The 19,423-nt window shown below is 35.3% G+C and overlaps 2 protein-coding genes across 4 annotated transcripts in view; one reads left to right on the forward strand and one right to left on the reverse strand.

The window, feature by feature from the left end:
• Positions 1-808: 808 nt before the first annotated feature.
• tex55 (testis expressed 55) lies at positions 809-2,799 on the reverse strand. Of its 2 annotated transcripts, none has more exons than XM_059549745.1 (4): positions 2,262-2,799; positions 1,969-2,106; positions 1,600-1,662; positions 809-1,196 (listed from the first exon to the last, which is right to left on the reverse strand). In XM_059549745.1, exons 2-4 carry the CDS (start codon positions 2,104-2,106, stop codon positions 1,140-1,142), a joined length of 258 nt encoding a protein of 85 aa, XP_059405728.1. In that variant the 5' UTR covers positions 2,262-2,799; the 3' UTR covers positions 809-1,139. The 2 variants fall into 2 exon arrangements, with proteins under 2 accessions (XP_059405728.1, XP_059405727.1); XM_059549744.1 differs by having other exon boundaries at positions 1,969-2,150; positions 2,262-2,792.
• Positions 2,800-5,678: 2,879 nt separating this feature from the next.
• Positions 5,679-19,423, forward strand: part of LOC132140775 (zinc finger and BTB domain-containing protein 20-like) — a 62,661-nt gene continuing 48,916 nt past the window's right edge. The window contains exon 1 of one of the 2 annotated variants that reach the window (XM_059549740.1): positions 5,679-6,065. The gene's annotated coding sequence lies outside the window, so the exon portion shown is untranslated. Of the gene's footprint in view, positions 6,066-16,631; positions 18,782-19,423 lie in introns of those variants that run through there. The other variant, XM_059549741.1, reaches the window with a different exon arrangement.

Here is a 19,423-nt window from a genome sequence, read left to right on the forward strand (position 1 = left end):
AATCATCTATAATACAGGGTCACTGAAATGTATAATTATATATGTATGTATATAATAACTAGTATATAAGTAAAGTGGTCCAGGGACCCAACTTGCCTCAAGTTGTAGCTGTGTCATGTCAAGGGTAAGTTGAGTCACTGGGGAATATAGAACAATTTACATTTGAAATTAAACAGTGTGCATACTGTCTATGAGAATATGAATCATGTTCATGTTATGTTGCAGAACAATGTTCACATTTTCATAAACTAGCTAGGAATTACTTTAATATTCATAATATTTATAGTGAAACAACTTTGCACATTTTAAGAGTATTTGCTGTATTTATAGCATTTCCCACGGTTGGAGGCAATTTTCAATTATTACTAGTTTAGCCACTGACACACTTTTACCCCAAAGCTAAAAGAAATATATAACAATAATAAATGCAAATTAAAAGACAATGTAACTGTGAAGATATTTTGAACTTATTTTTATTTACAAATGAAATGACTGCATGTGATACACCAGTCTTGAAACACCAGATGTTTCTCTAGAGTATATATACAGCAGATAACTATAGAAATACACTTAAATAAGACCCTACTATAAACAAAGACTTCCTTTACTTGCGCAGCCAAAATCTACCATTGAAATTCAAGTAGGCCTACATTGCAAAAGCCAGCTACATTTGTCTAGCTAGCATTTTATTGATTTATTTATTTTGGAGAAGACTTGTATAATGTCTTATACAGAAGTTGTTTTATCTTATAAAACATAGTTAATTCATAAAACAGTAACAATCTGAATGTTTAAATAAATGTTTTATTTTATTTTTATTTATTAAATTTAATAGCTCTAACTTTCCACTTTAGTGCGTTCATTGAGATATTTAGGCCAAAGACACTCACAAACTACATTATTAAGATTTCAGCGCTGTTTGACTGAAAATGAATGCTAATACTCTCAAAAAATTGTGGCAAAACATGGTAAGTTTGGAGCAAAAAAAAAAGAAAATGTAAAGACAGTTGCTTGGAAACAACAATACAGAGTCATGGAATGACAGCAATCAATACACCTTATTTAAAGAAATATATAAATAAAAGAATAAACTTTTTTCAATTTGTTGCAAAGCCCTGGTTACTTTGCTTTAGAATTCATTATGATTTCAGAAATTTGTTGCTTGACTCATCACGGATTTTGATCTTCATTTGCACCTGCAAAAGTTTTTGTAAAATCAACTGTGATTAGGATGTTTTACACTTATTCAAAAATGTCACTTCTTCTTATTAATAATATATATATATATATATATATATATATATATATATATATATATATATATATATATATACAATTTCAAAAATTAACCTGTTTATAGGGCCAGGTAAAAATGTATGCAATATATTTCACAAGCCCTTTCTCTTAAATCAGATAATGTTAGTGTTTTGATCACCAATAGTTCAGGCCGTAACCTATGTCTCTTCAATATACTTTCAGCAAGAATTGTTCATGAAAAACTCACAATTTCCATTAAGTCAGTCAAGAGTTTGGATATATAAAATAATCTATATAATGACAATGTGTTGGAATGTACAAAAAATCTGATTAAAAAAATACCTGTTCTAACATGAACTGCAGTGGATCGTCTGGTCTATCAAAAACCAGTTTCTCTGTGATGTCCTGAAATAGCACAAATAAGACTATGAGTGAAAAATACAATGAAGAATCTTTTTTTTCCTGGATGTTTCTTTTGCTGCTAAAATGATATTGGTAATTAGTCAGAGCTTTTTTTTTGTAATACCCATAAAACAATATGTAGTTTTATTAAATAAATAGGATTCATGCAATATTAGCATGCTAAGCCATTTTTTGGAACTTCTATTGCTCTGAATTGTCCTTCGCCATTTTGTGCAAAGCAATTCATCACTGTCTCCCATTTTCTTCGTAAGAAAATACATCAGTAACTGCTGCTTTGTTCTTTCTCACCTGGAAAATCTGAAGAATACTGTGAGTCTCCATATAGTTAACAGAGCGTTCATAAGGGTCCGTGAACACTGAGGTAGCACGAATGGTCTCCGCACTCTCGGTGATAAGTGCTTTTTCTGATAGACCAGAATCTGCCATCTCACAAAGTTTGAAAGTGTATAACGTTATTCTTGTAGTATAGCCTACAAAAAAACGATATACACAAAAGGTAAGTAGTGTACTTTCTTGCAGTATTATTAATCAAATAGCCTAGTTAGCGTTCGCTCTTTAAGAAAGGATTTCAAGTGCATTACATCTGTTCAAAATAAATACCAAACTTTGTGTTTAGTCCGTTTTTTGTTAATACAGAAACTGTATCGCGTATCCCGAACAAATCTACAGCAGGACTGTTTGAAAAATGTCACCCTGTAACCCCTAGCAACGGTATACAAAAGGCGGGGATGATGTCATTGGGCACAGTTCCCCGAGACAACGCCTTTGATAAAATCGTGAGGGGTCTCAAAAAGGTTTGATCAAAAAGAAGAAAACTCCGTTCGCATGGTTGAAACGCCGCTTCTGCAGTTTAATGCCGATTTTAGAATCTGTTTTTGAAAATAAGAATACTCCAGAAGACTGTCGGACTGACAAAGGGAAGGAGGGGCCAAACCGCCGTTTCTAGGTTGCAAGTCGTCCTCAGCTGACACCTCGGCCTACAATGGGTACATTTTATGTAGGGCAGACGATGTGCGTGTCCCCCGGTGAACCTCTCGGTTAAACGTTGCTGTTCATGTTTATAACCGAAAGGGGGAACTCAATATCAAGAAAAGCGTGCAACCAAACCGGAAACATCATACTAAGAGGAATGATATTATGGAGGGATTGTTTTAAATTATTATTAATGTATATATATATATATATATATATATATATATATATATATATATATATATATATATATATATATATATATATATATATATACATATATATATATATATATATACAACCCGAATTCCGGAAAAGTTGGGACGTTTTTTAAATTTTAATAAAATGAAAACTAAAGGAATTTCAAATCACATGAGCCAATATTTTATTCACAATAGAACATAGATAACATAGCAAATGTTTAAACTGAGAAATTTTACACTTTTATCCACTTAATTAGCTCATTTAAAATTGAATGCCTGCTACAGGTCTCAAAATAGTTGGCACGGGGGCAACAAATGGCTAAAAAAGCAAGCAGTTTTGAAAAGATTCAGCTGGGAGAACATCTAGTGATTAATTAAGTTAATTGATATCAGGTCTGTAACATGATTAGCTATAAAAGCTTTGTCTTAGAGAAGCAGAGTCTCTCAGAAGTAAAGATGGGCAGAGGCTCTCCAATCTGTGAAAGACTGCGTAAAAAAATTGTGGAAAACTTTAAAAACAATGTTCCTCAACGTCAAATTGCAAAGGCTTTGCAAATCTCATCATCTACAGTGCATAACATCATCAAAAGATTCAGAGAAACTGGAGAAATCTCTGTGCGTAAGGGACAAGGCCGGAGACCTTTATTGGATGCCCGTGGTCTTCGGGCTCTCAGACGACACTGCATCACTCATCGGCATGATTGTGTCAATGACATTACTAAATGGGCCCAGGAATACTTTCAGAAACCACTGTCGGTAAACACAATCTGCCGTGCCATCAGCAGATGCCAACTAAAGCTCTATCATGCAAAAAGGAAGCCATATGTGAACATAGTCCAGAAGCGCCGTCGTGTCCTGTGGGCCAAGGCTCATTTAAAATGGACTATTTCAAAGTGGAATAGTGTTTTATGGTCAGACAAGTCCAAATTTGACATTCTTGTTGGAAATCACGGACGCCGTGTCCTCCGGGCTAAAGAGGAGGGAGACCTTCCAGCATGTTATCAGCGTTCAGTTCAAAAGCCAGCATCTCTGATGGTATGGGGGTGCATAAGTGCATACGGTATGGGCAGCTTGCATGTTTTGGAAGGCTCTGTGAATGCTGAAAGGTATATAAAGGTTTTAGAGCAACATATGCTTCCCTCCAAACAACGTCTATTTCAGGGAAGGCCTTGTTTATTTCAGCAGGACAATGCAAAACCACATACTGCAGCTATAACAACAGCATGGCTTCGTCGTAGAAGAGTCCGGGTGCTAACCTGGCCTGCCTGCAGTCCAGATCTTTCACCTATAGAGAACATTTGGCGCATCATTAAACTAAAAATACGTCAAAGACGACCACGAACTCTTCAGCAGCTGGAAATCTATATAAGGCAAGAATGGGACCAAATTCCAACAGCAAAACTCCAGCAACTCATAGCCTCAATGCCCAGATGTCTTCAAACTGTTTTGAAAAGAAAAGGAGATGCTACACCATGGTAAACATGCCCCGTCCCAACTATTTTGAGACCTGTAGCAGAAATCAAAATTGAAATGAGCTCATTTTGTGCATAAAATTGTAAACTTTCTCAGTTTAAACATTTTCTATGTTATCTATGTTCTATTGTGAATAAAATATTGGCTCATGTGATTTGAAAGTCTTTTAGTTTTCATTTTATTAAAATTTAAAAAACGTCCCAACTTTTCCGGAATTCGGGTTGTATATATATATATATATATATATATATATATATATATATATATATATATATATACGCAAGAAATGACTAATTGTTTGTAAATGTGTCTCTTTGGACTTTTGACATAACGAAACCTAAGTGGGACATCCTAAATTATAACCACATCACTGCCAATATCCGGACACAATATTGAAGATTCACTGCATGTTTACTGCTATCATAACACGATCAGTCGTTTGAAGGATTGTATTCTTTAAACACACACACACACACACACACACACACACACACACACACACACACACACACACACACACATATATATATATATATATATATATATATACATATATACGCGGCTGAAGAAAAAATCACTTAGGCTCGAAGGTTGATTATTCCTTGTCTAGACTACAGACGACCGCGCGCGCGCACGCACACACCTGTCATTGTCTAGACTGGGGGGGTTGCGGGTCGGGGAGGGGGGTGCTCAGTTTAGCTGGGGACTCGTGATCCACTATTGCATTATTTTGTGTCAGTCACAACGGCTCTGCGAACGTATTGGTGAAGAAATAAGTTCGGTGTCACTTTTCACGATCTGATTGGCCAGCATTACCGTCAGCAACTCTCCTTACGTTTCATTGAGGTCAGCTAGGGACGTTAAAAAATAAATAAATGAGAAAATAGAAATGCGTAGAACGTAAAAGGCACGGTGAACAATCTAGCTTGTTGGTCTACCCACTGACAGGCAGCGTCATCGTCCAATGTGGGACCAGATATGATTTTGAGATATTTAGTGACATCGTCCCTAACCAATCTAAAGTAGGCTATCTATAAATGATTAACATGCAGGATTTTCGGGTGACTGGCCTTTTGAGCGAGGATGGGACATAGATTTCAAGTACTTTAATTCGCGCTCATAACATCAAAAGACATCAACATCTTTGCAATATGCATTTTTTTTATGGTCAAGAAGCAGCGCGTGCAAGCAGAAACTCCTTAAAAGGGGACAACAACAAACGCATCTAAATACTTAACGGAAAACGGTGCACTTGTACAGTGACCGATAATTAAGAAACTAAGGATGCACAGTGTCCATGCTGGTTCAAACACAACAATTGCGATAAGGCAGAATAGTTTCACTTTCAGAGCCACAATGGAGCCAGTTTCAACGTTCCTCGCCGCGCGGAAGGGAGGGCGTGCGGCTCACCGATTGGGGTAAAGTAATGTTGAACGATTTATATCACAACCTACGTGCTTCAAGAAAGTCCATTCTGTTCCAATCGCCAGTAGAAAGGCGTGGCTGCCCAAAATCTTCCACGAATAGTGAAAAAATGGGAGGGCACGAGTGAGATGCGTGATGTCCTCTCCGAAGGTAGGCTGCAGCGTGTGTTTATTGATGAGATGAAAGAAGATGGAAGTGAGAAATGAAACAAAGTAAGGGACAATATTAATAAACTCAGTTCTTGCCTGGGGAAAACCGGGGAAGCTGTGAAGTGCTGTAGCCACTGGAGAAGAAAGACCCTTAAAGCAGCAGGTAAGAAATAGGGAGAGGGAAAGGAGGGGGAGGGTACTTATACTATTTATGTTAGGCTATTTATAAGAGTAATAGCAGTCATTCCCTTGATATGAGGTGAAAAAAAAACTTAAGTATAAAGCATATACTAATAGCTTAAATACAAGACTTTATTTCTTGTTCATCAATGTCTTATACACAGACCAGCTTTGAAGAAGATAGAGAAAACTTGTGAAATTACAATTAGTTGTAAAAGAATTGCCACTCTGGATTATAGGATCTGTAGGCTGAGTTCTCTCAAAACAGCCAGTGTTTGTTTTATATTAAACAAAAAAGAATCGTGGTTGCCTGAAGTGACGTCTCAGGTAAAATGACCGTATAATTCATTGCTTGACCACTGATCTTCTTGTAGTTGTACATTTGGAAGGTTATGAAGACTTTGTCGGTAGTTTTTATAAGTTGCATTCTTTTTATTTTGCGAAGTGTTAGACGTTACAGTAAACCATGACACGAAAAGCACAATACGACTCAACAGAGCCGCTAAGGACTTCCCTACGTCGGACCAAAATATTTGATAGAATAACACCGCTCTAACCGTGTGTTAAGTGTCAAGAATTAGCGATTAAAGACCGCCAGGGATACGATACAAAACGAGCTGTTGAACTAGAGGAAAAGACGAGATAGATATGATGATTTAAACATTTCAGCTGCTTATCTGGAATCCCAGTATTTTCCGGGCTATTGCTAATATTTTATTGACCCCGGTAGATTTGCGCGCTAGCCTCCGGTCTCGGTATATCTGAGACAAACATATTTGTTTTGTATGTTGTTGTTTTGTGTAGACGTTCTTAGCAGCTCGGACAAATTCTATAGAAACTATGGAGTTTTGTAGGGAGTGTATCGGACGCTTTAACACGTCCGTTATTTGTCATCATTAAATTAGGATACGCAGCCTAACCAAAGTGACCGGAATTTTAGCCCTCGCTCCAAGTAGTACGTAAAGAAGACGAAATGTAGTTTTAGTTACAAAAGATAAATGGCCATCTGTTCCGTATTCTAATGCCTGTACTTACTGAATGACCTCTTTTTGACTCCGTGTTGTGAAGTGCCAGCTTGTTGCCTATAACGCACGCGTTTGTAGGCTAAGCAAACAATAAATCACTCGGCCATTTTAACACAAAAAACTTCATATGGCAAAACATAGAGCGGCTCGTCATCAGTTTTTTGAGGTAACGGGGCCTTCAAGCAGCGGTCCGATCACAGCGCTGATAGTATTGTTATCTCTATGTAGTACGAGACGGCGGGTATATGAACCATGGCATTGGCCAGTAGTGGAAAAAACACCCCAGACAGATTTTTCATTAATTTATGATATGCCCTCTGTTTCCCGACGCTGTATTATAAAATGTCTGTCTTATATAATCTGTTTATTTATAGCAAATGACATGAAAAGGTTGTTATTTTTCTGGGGAGATTCTATTCGATGTTGACTACTTTGATTTTTGGAATGTTTTAGCTGAACCAATGAGCTGAAACAAGGTAACCTTGTTATTTTATGATATAAAAAATGCCGTAATATTGTTTGACAATGTTTATGTTTGTTAGCACCTTTTATTTATTTATTAATTTATTTTTTGCTGAGCACCAGTCTCTCTCACGGTTGACAGTGCGGCCTTGGAAGTTGGACTGTAACGTTACCCCTACACTTATTGATAAAAACACAAATTATATTTTAACGGTCAAATATTACTTCATTAAACGTTAAGGATAATTTAAGTGAAGTGCTGGCGTATATGGAATTGTTATTATTAAATAAATCATGACCTCTGTTCTGTTAACCCTGTGTGACGCTCTGCGTTAATGTATTTGTTGCTAGCTTTGCTGTCTTCTTCTGAACTTGTAGATGTCTGAATAACCACTTTTTGGCTCAATCTATTTAATTCATTACTCCAATCGATGTCAAATGTCGTCAGTTTTACGTTGAAAACTTGAATCTCTCCCTGTGTATTTATTTGTGTTTTTTTATGCCTTTATGGAAGAGTGATATTATATATAGCTAGGCATGCATTAAGTGACGTAAGGCAGTCACCATAAAATATAGCATTCTCAAGTCATGTTTAACTTAAAATATTATTTCAAATATATAGACTAGAAACAAAATTTCAGTGTTGTTTTTTTATTTTTTTTGCACTGCACTTTTTTTCTGATACGGCCTCCTTTCATAGAACGCTTTTTTTTCTTTGTGAGTCTGCAGGGAGGGCAACGTCGAGTAAGTTAACTCTTTGTATATTTATAGCAAATTGGGTTTTCATTTTAGTCAGCAAATTTAAGGAAAATACAAGTTAGTAGGCTATATAGCTTATTAGCCTAGTCTGAATCAAGCTTTCCCCCCACACATAGTAGAAGACTGCTCCGCATACATTTGAACACTTTATTCTTATACTTACGCACCTGTTTAATTCAGTTGGAAGCGGGTTTTTTTAGTCGCGTACTGTATGTGTATCAATAAAAAACGTGTGTAGTTTTATGGCTGTTTTGGACAGCTAGGATAGGGAGGAGGGCCTTGGCTGCGTGAAGGGTGTTAGTCTGTCAGCTTTACCGAGTTTAAAGTTGCTTTATGTGTGAACAAGACCCTGAGAAGTATGTTTTATGTTAGTTTAGGGCTGTTTATACCAAAACCGAAAATAAACTTTTTACTTATAGGCTACATTAATGTATTGCAAATACAAATACATATTTTGGAAGTCACAACAGTCGCACTATATCCCTCCTGCAATTGATTTTCACGTGTTAATGCATTATAGTTTAACTATTAAAATAGTTTATCTATTTTTTTTTCTTTTCTCTGGACTTTTCAGTAATGAAAAGTATAGCTCTAGCTATGTCAGTTATGTGAATCTTGGAAATATGTGACACTTTTGTCTGTAAAGAGATACACGTTTAAGAGGTTATGTACAGACTAACCAGTGAGAGCTGTACATTCTTGAGTGGCTTTATGTTTCTTTTATTTAGCTTATAATTTTTTTTTCAAACTTTTTGTTTGTACTAAAGAGTAATGTGTTTATTGGTGTGATTGATTATTGATCTAAGGTGTATACTGATTGTTGCTTATATAGGGATCAGCTCATTGAGTTGTGCAGTATAAGAGGTCGTGATCATGCTTACACTATTTTTTTTTAAAACATTCATGCCCCATCACTTTTGAATATTGTTTGTGGATGTTTAATGATACATCAAAGTGGTTTAATTTCTGTGAATGGTTATTTATTTATTTATTTATGTTGCTTGTGATAGATGCAGTATACTTTAGGGTTAGTGTGTCTTAGGGTTAATATGAATTTATATTCCTATTGTTAATGTTTACTAAAGTTTTAAAGAAATGTTAAACATATTCTTTTGTCGAGATAGAAATGATAAATGGGACCAAAAAACAACAAATGTATCCTGATCTTAGGAATATTGGTATTCATAGATCAAAAGGAGGCATTGTGTGCTGTTTATTTTGGAAACATCAAACCCTCTTAGTGCTTCAAACGTAATGCTCACATGCCACTGCGAGACACTTTTAAAGAGTTTGTCAGTTGGTGTGCAATTGATTATTTGACAGAATGATGCTTTAACAATGCTTAATCACAATTAAACAATTATAGGTCTACAGAATTAAAATAATTTTGTAAGATGATTTGTCACAGTGGAAGGGCCGTTGTAATTATTCTTAAATCGGTACTTGATAGCATTGTTTATACTGTTATGCTGTTTGCTGTACCATTAGACTAGAGTTAACTAAGTCAGATTTCAGGGATATCTTAACCATCTCACTAGTTTGGATGGTGACCTTCACTAATGTAATGAAATGTCAAGGTCAGAGTCAGTTAATTCCTCTTATGATCAGACAATGCTGTTTATTTCAGTACAACACATGTTGCATTTCATCAAAATCCAAGGGTAAACCGTAATGATAGCCAAAAAAGTTAAACTGTGGTTCAAACAGGAGAACAAGAAAATAAAACTGAGACAAATGCACATGTCCATATTAACTGCTTTACCAAGATGGAGTACTTATGTCAGTTTTGCGTTATAGAAACACACATAATATATAAGGCTGAATGTGCTTACAGTTTGAGCCAAACAAAAATATTAATATGAAAATATTACCTTATGGTATCTCAGCTCAACAAATTTCCAAAAACCCATTCTTACGCAATGTAGTATTATTGACAGTAGGGGAGGGTATTCATATTTTATGCATTATATTCATTTGACCTTTTGGCATTGCTTTCTTTATGATGTAGTTGCAACACTTACATTTCAGCCTGTCATGTGCTATGTTATTCACATCATAATGATCATCGGTTTGATTATTCAGTTTTTTATAGCTTGGTATCCTGCATCAGGAGGCCTTCACATGGTTTGAGGAAATCCTTGACTATAGAATGGTCAACAGCACTCCTTCCCGAACTGATATTGTGTAACCTATTATTTTTTACATACTGTAGATTCTGGGGTTTTAATTATGCAAACATGTCTGGCAATAATTCTTTATTTATTCAGATGTTCTGGGCCTAACCAGTAGGAGGAGTGATTTTACTTTAGGGCTGTTTATATTGGTTTCTTTTGATTTTCCAAAATAGATTACACTGTTTACTGGCATCATGTAAATATGGCAAAAGTGCATTAATATGTAACTTAAAGAAAGAAAGAAAGAAAGAAAAAAGAATTTATTACATTAAAACTAAAATTCTAGAACTAAACGTCAGGACACATGATTTCATATTGAGTTGAGAATCATGGCTTATGTAGACCCATCCAAAGATTGTTACTCATTGTAAGACTTTTAGTATATGATGATGTTTCTCTTGCGTAGAAGAACAATTTTACATCAAAACTCATGACATAGCCTAAGGGGAACCCATGGTTTCAATGGTCAGACACAGATGCTGGCAATTTGTTCACACTTTGATTTTCTCTTTCAAGGGTCTACAACAATAATTCAGCAATCTTACAAAGATACTTATGTAAAAATGAATTAAAATATGTAGTTTGTGTTTATGTAAAATGGCTTGAGTTGGTTAAAATTAAGTAATGTCCCATGAAGACAGAAAATGCAAAGAGATATATTATTGTCCATTTAAACCTTGAAAATACACTCAACCAATTGAAATAAATAAATGCTTGCATTTCACACCGATCTCAGAACAGTTTCTAAGATCTCAGTTTCTGTTGATGAAACTTATGCATATATTAACCCTTGAGAAAACATTTCAAATTGTTTTTTTTGTTTTGTTTTTTTGCTTTTAGTGAATGCTTGCAAGGTAATTACTTGACAGTTTAATCTGAGAGATCTATCAGAATTGGTGAGCTATCCACTTTTCCTAATTGAGCTGAGCTTTATCTTAGAAATATAAATTCTATTCTTCTTAACTGAATAAAAGGTTATTCTTGATGAGAGATTTCCTATTTTTATGCTATTTTTAAGACATGTGCAGATAGGGCTGGTTAGACTCACTAGATCTTTGATAAATGTCACATTTCTGTATGTGTGTTTTACATTTACATTAGCATTTTTTATTCAGACTGTGTTTCCCACCACGAGCGGGACTTTAGTTGTCAGCGGGAATGCTGCACGCAACAGCTTGCGGGTTTAAAAAGGAATTCTTAATATAGGCTTCGACTGTATGCTAAATCCAGGTCAAAGTTGAGACCCCTTTGTCTTTTGTACATGAGCCTCTCTAAAAGTGCAATTGTGTTCCCTTGAACGGCAGCTGCATCAGCGCTCACTAAGGACGAAGACGTCCTTGTGTTCTCCACCTTGCTCTCCTTATTTACTCCCGGTGATGCATGGTTTTGCAGTTGTATCACATCATAGATTGTACTGTGAACTGTACATCGTTCATCTCAGATGACCTGAATGAGGCAGCGTCAACAGCGTCACACACCTACATCAGGAAAACCAGTTTTAGGCAGCAAGGTTTAGACCTCACCTGGCAGACTAGTAACATTTACCTCAGAATGAAGAGTTACTTTGGTACAATGGGGATTTTCCACACCGAGTGTGCCAACAACTCTTTCCCGCCCTTTTGCATACATAATCGTCAGTCATGTGTTGCAGCATTAACTTAGAGAATCTTTTTCCTCCCTATTCGTTCCTAAAATTTGATGCGAAGTAATGCTCGTGAAGTACGAATCTATTTTACGTATTACTTTTTGTTTGGCCGCATGCTCTCTCAAGGTCTGTTCCTATCAAATGTGAAGTTTGTTTGTGTACATGCAAATAAAAGCCTTCTTGTGCTTTTCTCCTATGTTTTAGTTCGTATGCATACGGTAAAGGCACGCACACCACAAGGATCTTTTCAGCATGTCTATTTAAATGCATAAACGAGTACACAGGCATTTCACTGATGTGAAAAATGTATCTTGGATTCTAATAGGGAAGTTGTAAGTTTGCCAAGGTGCTTTCGTGTCCTCAGCTAACCCCGGCACTCATATGGTTTTCTACAAGTCTTAGTGAGATCACTGCCATTTCTAAAGGAAAATATCTGGAAATGGTTTGTAAAAGATAGATGAAAAAATAAAACCGAGGTAGTCAAAGAGTTCTCTCTCAGAGTTTGGCCAAGTTTACTTCTTATTTGTTTACAACCGGGCTGTATAAAACGGGCCTGACAAATGCAAGGGAGGGAGCTGCTTTGGAGCACAGCAGAGTACTCAGAGATAGAATGTCCTCCATTTTGGAGAAAAGGGCAGCTCCAAACGTGTACACTGTTCCAATAGGAGAAGTATTAACGTACACATAGGCTAAACAGAAACGGCGGCACAAATGCGGAATTGAGTAAAGGCTATGACAAGGGCTGTTTAACAAATTGCCTCTCCACACTGTTAACAAGTCTTTATTCTTACCGGCAAGGACTAGTTTTTGAAGACAATCAGTGGTGTGCTGCACAAAACAGAGGAGGAGCCGGTGGGACAAATATATAATGTATCATGTTTCTGGGAAGACAACAACTGTCATCGAATGCACACACACACATACACAGTGTGTTAGCAATATTTAATTCGGTCCAGAAAAAAAAAATGCATAGATTTTTAAATCATGTAAGATTCCAGCTGCTAAAATTCAACTTTAAGAACTACAGCATGTAGACTCGTCATCATAAAGGTCTTGATTGTGTATCTTTATGTAAATATTTTAAAGATGTTTTCTCTTCCCAGAGACCCTGGCTTTAAACAGGATCAGTTTGTGTTGTGTGTGTGTGTGTGTGTGTGTTGCTATAGTTTGAGGACATTTGTCTGTGACTTGTGTCTGGTTCAGAGGGGAGGGAATAAGCCTCACGTTATTGCAGTGTCTCTATCCAGGTGTTGTTTATCCTACTCAGTATTATGTGGCCATTTTGGAAAGAGCACTTGACATTTTTATGGGTATGTATGAACTGGGCCAGCTTAAAGAGGACAGCTGCAGAACTGAGGAAGCATTTTAAACGTTTTGAAGTAGGAATGGCCTTGAAAACTGTGTGCATAGGTGTACATACCTGTTGCCAGGACGGCTATTGTTGCCAAGGCAATTTGGCAGAGGGGCAAGTGTGTGAATTGTTTGCTGGCCAGTCTAACACCATTTTTTTTAATCTACAATTTCTTCACTAATTGGCAAAAGCAGAGAATATGGAATTATATTTTTATACAATTAATCATTTTGTAGTGCAGTTACTGCCAGTGTTGTTGCTTATATTGCCAGCTGTAATTCTATAGCATTACATATATTTTTTTAACATATATATACAATTTATGATTATGTTAGATGTACGTACCTGTGTCCAGGACAGTTGTTTTAATGAAGGCAGTCTGACAGAAGTACAAGAGTTGGAAGCGTGACTGAATTGTTTTCTTGCCAGTCGAACACTACAAAAAGTAGAGATCAAAGAATTATATTTTATTGCCTAATATGAATCTTTTGGATTTTGATTAGGACTGCAACAATGAATTTATTGTAATTGATAGTAGCGGGGGTCGAAGAACAAGATACGGCAGGAAAAGTGTGCAACACAAGTATAAGCACAATCTACAATAAAGGTTTTAAAGAAGACTTTGACAAAGCTTTGACAAAGAGCTTGTATTGTTTGTGTTGTTTAAATATATAATATAACACACATACATACATATATAGTTTTTCAGTGTGCATCTGCATTGAACATATAAACCTTGTATCTGCATATACACACATACACAGGATGGTAGAAAAAATATTCGTCCCATACATTACATGATAAAATAATATGATTATTGTGACGTGTTACTATTTTCAGAGGATTGAATTAGTGTATAGATAATTTTCTATGTTACCACCACTTAACCATTTGATACAGTATAAAGACTAAGGTGCCGATTCAACTAAAAATACTAAAGAAAAACATTTAATCACCGTTTAATACTTTGTTAAATGTTTATTTTGTTGTATATTTATTGTTTTTGTTTATTATTATAATTGTATCTGCACTTTAAATTTGATGTTGTATAAAATGTATAGCATATATTATATAGTCTTCTTTGCACATTGTTTGAGGATTATTAGGCTAGATGTGGTTGTTGGCATAGCATGTGTTTTAAGTATTATCAGATTAATCAAAGAAATAATCATGAGCATTCTCAGTATGTAAAGCCTACAGTATTTTTTTATTATTATTAATTTAAGCATAACAATTGTATTGTTTCCTGCACTTTATGTACAGTAGCTTGGTTGGTAGGTGCTTTCACCCATACTGCTTTTTATGTACATTTATTGAGATTTTACAGTTTAGAGATCATGTCTGTTGAGAAATACTGGTAAAAGAGAAGCTGTAACGTTACATTTGTATAATTGCTGTTTTGATGCTTGTGTGAACAAAGCCATACAGTTAATGGTATTGGCATGTACAAAGTGAGGACATGCTGAAATGTGAAGTCTGCTTCACTATTCATTAAGTTGGTACAGAGATGACTGACTTACTTTGCGCTGTTTCCAAAAATGCCTATCAATGGGAAGTAAAAATAATCAACAGACCTTGGGAAAAAAAGTGCCTGTCCTGGTGAATGACGAAAACATTACAGTGTTTGAAGGTAATTTTTGATGATTGAAATCACAGATATTACCGGTATTTGGGGCTGATGTGTAAAAAGTGTCTTTACAAAAAGACAGAAATCTGATCTGTTACTTATGTGAACAGCAGATGTTATACATTTATGTGAAAAATGCAATCCAGCAATTTTACAGAGTTTACCAGGTTAGTTTTGTGAAAAGCATCTAATGATAAATTGTCCAAGAGTGTCCAATATAAAGAAATGGAAAATTCTTACTGACCTTGACACACAGTCATGAGGTGCTTCTTGAAGGGGCCACGCACTGATATCTTTTTCAGTTTTATGTTGTTTTCCTGCATGTTTTTGCATGTTTGTTGAACCTCATGACATTGTTGGTCACACCACTAACTTCTGACTTTTTTTTAGATATGTATATTTATAATATTTTACCAAAACTGCTTCACTTCTATTAAAAAATAATACAGTATCTTAAATAACTACCTAAAGATTAATAATACTAATAATACTTTTTTTTTTACTTAATGTCTGAAAAAATATGAAAATTTATTTTAACTGAGAAATTTAGAACATGTTCATCGTAGAAGATGGCTTGAAGATCACTCAGTTTAAGTCATTGTATGTAAGAATTGAATTTTTGTATTTTCATATAAATTAATAGATTTGAAAAAAACAAAAATAAAAAATGTGCCGTGTCAGTGACCCACTCTTACACAAGTTAAACTGTTTACAAGTAGTCTGACACAATTACACATTTTTAAATTCCTCATTATTAACACATTTGAAAAACTTTGGATGTGTTTAATTGGATCAGAAAAGCATCTTTTGCAAATCTTTCTCTCTTTATTAATTTGGATTTTCCCATGTTATGCTCCCTTAAATAATAATGTACAGTGATGACTCCCATCAAAAGGATTGTTCAGATTTATATATATATATATTTTTAATCCCCACTTGCAATTAAGACACATCCTCATTTTCATTGATAAGGTGAAAAGAATGAATGAGGTTTTGGCGTTTCAGTTTAAGTCTTGTGAAATGGAAAATGGCTGTTTTAACACGTTGCAATTGCAACATGGTTATTAATCTGACGACGTAAGGTTTCTAAAGGCCTTATATTTTGACACTGGAGATTTGGCACAATGGGGATACTTTCTTGGAAAAGAAATACCATTGTTTAAGAAAGAAAGAAAGAAGTTTACAGTTTACAGTCCAGTGTGCTGACAGTGTTTCCATTTTCTTGTATGTAAATATACTGTCAATAAATACAGTATGCATACAGTATTCAGGGGGATCCTATTTTCTATTATTTAATTCACAATTCTAGCTTGATTTAATTTGTATCTAGGTAATTTTCAGAGATTTTTTTATGCAAACATTTCTATACAATGGTGGCCACATACATCTCTATTACATTAACTGCCAATAAATTACTGTATTATTGGCATTGTTTTTGAAATGCGGCATTACCTTCAAGAGTAGTCTAAAACAAGGCCTAAATGGTTATCATTATTTTCCATGCCTGTATGTGACGTCTGACAGAACATAAAATCATTTTAAAGGCAGAGCAGGTTTTGTTAAAAGGTTATGTAAAGAAACATTTCTGCACTTTTTTTGTTAAAAAACCCCAGGAATGTCTATTGAGAAAGTGAACGTGTCAATTTTGATTGCATGTTTATTTTGATGTTATAAATTAGGCTATTTAACCATTTTGGATCACCATATGTTGATTGGAAAATGTTGATTGCTATGTTATGTTAGGTATGTAATGACATCCAGAAGACTGAGAAATATGGTTTCCATATAAAATTACAGTTACAATGAGCCAATTGTAATGTAGACCAGCTTTGGTGAACTGCTAAATTCAGAGTCCATTTTCATTGGCTGAAGTGTGTGTGTGATTGTGGACTGATGTTGCAGATTGGGGGTCAAGTGCAATGTGTGGAGAAAGAACTGAAGCACTAGTCGGTGTATCACTATCTGATCTTTTTAAGGATCCTCATGACTTTCTGTTTCTACTGGCTATCCTCCTTTTGCTGATGCTATGATTTTATTTTTCTTTTATTGTTTTTTTTTTTTTTAATTTGGCAGTTCCCATGGACATCTGTACCAACATGATAAGACTGTAATTGTACCAATATCTGCTCCAGGGTTCAGATAATTTTGAAGAACGTCACATGAATAGTCAAATGGTCCATCTTGAAAATATCTCTGTGATATATTCAGCTAAATCGGCATAGAAAAACGTCTGTCACAGGGCTCTTTTTTACTCCCCCTTTTTTCCTCTGACAATTTTACACCAAATATAATGCTATACGACTACAGTTAATAAAAATGACTGAGGGGTTGGTTAAAAATGGGAAAATATGCATAATGAGTAATAGAAATTAACATAGGGATTTACACCTTAATGAAGGGGGCAAATGGTATGGAATTAGTTATTTCCCAAGTGTGTGATGCTTGCGATGTTTATTCAAATGGATGTTTTCAAGTGTACTGAATGTGTTATTTGGAAAATATGCATCGTATATCACTAAACCATGTCAAGAAGCAAAATCACAAGATGCCAATATCGCTAATATGTAAGAAGGATCTTTTGAATCAATTGTACGATATCATTTACAAAAATGGGAACATTATGCACAACATCAGCACAATTGAGGCTTTTTCACAGTGCACCAACACATAAAAGCGAAACAAAACATATGAGCTTGCGCCTTTGTGGAATTTCAGTGTAATACATTTGCAAATGCAATTCTCATATATGCAGAGTATAAGGAGACACTGAATCACATTAAACATCAAACAGAATACATCAGCAGAGCTATGTGATCCATGTCCGTGTGTTTTTATAGTAATGGTATTTAAAATAAAGCAAAATAAATTCATTATTGATACCAAACCTTCACTATCTGGACCTTTAGAGACCCCGTATGGGTGGTAATCATAGTCTACAACGGGTCTAAGCAAGCTAATATGTGTTTATGGCATTTGATTGAATATCAGTACTTGGAAAGCCAATTAGTAGTAATTTGCACAAAAGCAGGAGAAATGTGATTGTTAATAAGCGGTGACTCAGAAGTGCCATTTACCATTTGCAATGTTCAGAAACAAAAATGTCAATGAACAAAATAAACTAAAAAAAAAAAAAAAAAAAAAAAAAGGACATTCAAAACCATCCACAGTACGAGTCAGAGGTATCCCAGACCAAACCCTAAAGTCTGCATAATGACAAATGGTAGGCTATATATTATACAGAGGAGTAGGACTAATTTGACAGCGAAACAAGAACAAGAGCTTCATATGAAGCAGGAACATGCATAGCTTTATGATTAGATGGCAAAAGGCCATGAACACGCAATTTAAGCTTCTCTCCGGAAGACTTTCTTGGCACTTTGCCTAAAGAGCACGGGGTTGTTTCAGGTCAGGCCTGGTGTGTTATTGTAAAGGAAGTGCAGAGCATTCGACTCGCTGTATTTCACTTCCTTGTTTTTCACGTGCCGGAATCACATTTGAGAAATCTGACACTGACAAGATGGCAAAGCAGTGAAAGGTTGTTGACTGTCAAAAAATAAAATAAAATAATTGTAGGTTTTCATGCAAACATATTTTATGCATCTAAAATGCACAAGGAGTTGCCATGCATGAGGATCACTGAGGATCAGTCTGAACAGGTCAGGATGTTTAACATGGCTTGTTGTTTTTTCATCGCACTTGTTTATGCCATTATTTGTGTGCTTTAGAAACGAATGTTTTGTTTTGAAGGTCTATTTATGTTGGAATTCTGCTTCTCACATTTTGCATTTGAATGCTTTAAATACTTTCAGCGTGGTGTAAGAGCAAAATACTTTTTCTACATACAATCACAAACTCTTTTAATTTATTTATTTTTTTGCTCCATTAATGCGCATCCTGTACTCAATTTGTGCATTTGTTGCCTGTTAAAAGGGTTCCCAAAAGCAGTTGCTCTACATTTAGTGAAGCCTTCTATTCAACGCTATTGAACGCTAGCTAAATAAAGGAATAAATAAATGAATGATGAATGCCGTCAGGAGGACGGCACATATTTTGCCATCTCAATTGACGACCGGTAGCAGTCCATTGTTTTAGCTTGCCAAGGAATGTTTGTGTTGCACAAAATCATGACCAAAAAAAAAGAATGAAAGAAAGAAAGAAAAGACAAAAGTGATATTTTATTCATTAGTACTGTCTGTCTTTGTGTATCCTCATGCAGTCTGGTCTGCATTTATATGCTAACATAATTTAGTCCTCTAACCTAAGGCAAAGTTTACCATCACCTCGACAGACCTCGACAG

This window comes from Carassius carassius, chromosome 5 (genome assembly GCF_963082965.1).
Source record: "Carassius carassius chromosome 5, fCarCar2.1, whole genome shotgun sequence".
Taxonomy (NCBI): domain Eukaryota; kingdom Metazoa; phylum Chordata; class Actinopteri; order Cypriniformes; family Cyprinidae; genus Carassius; species Carassius carassius.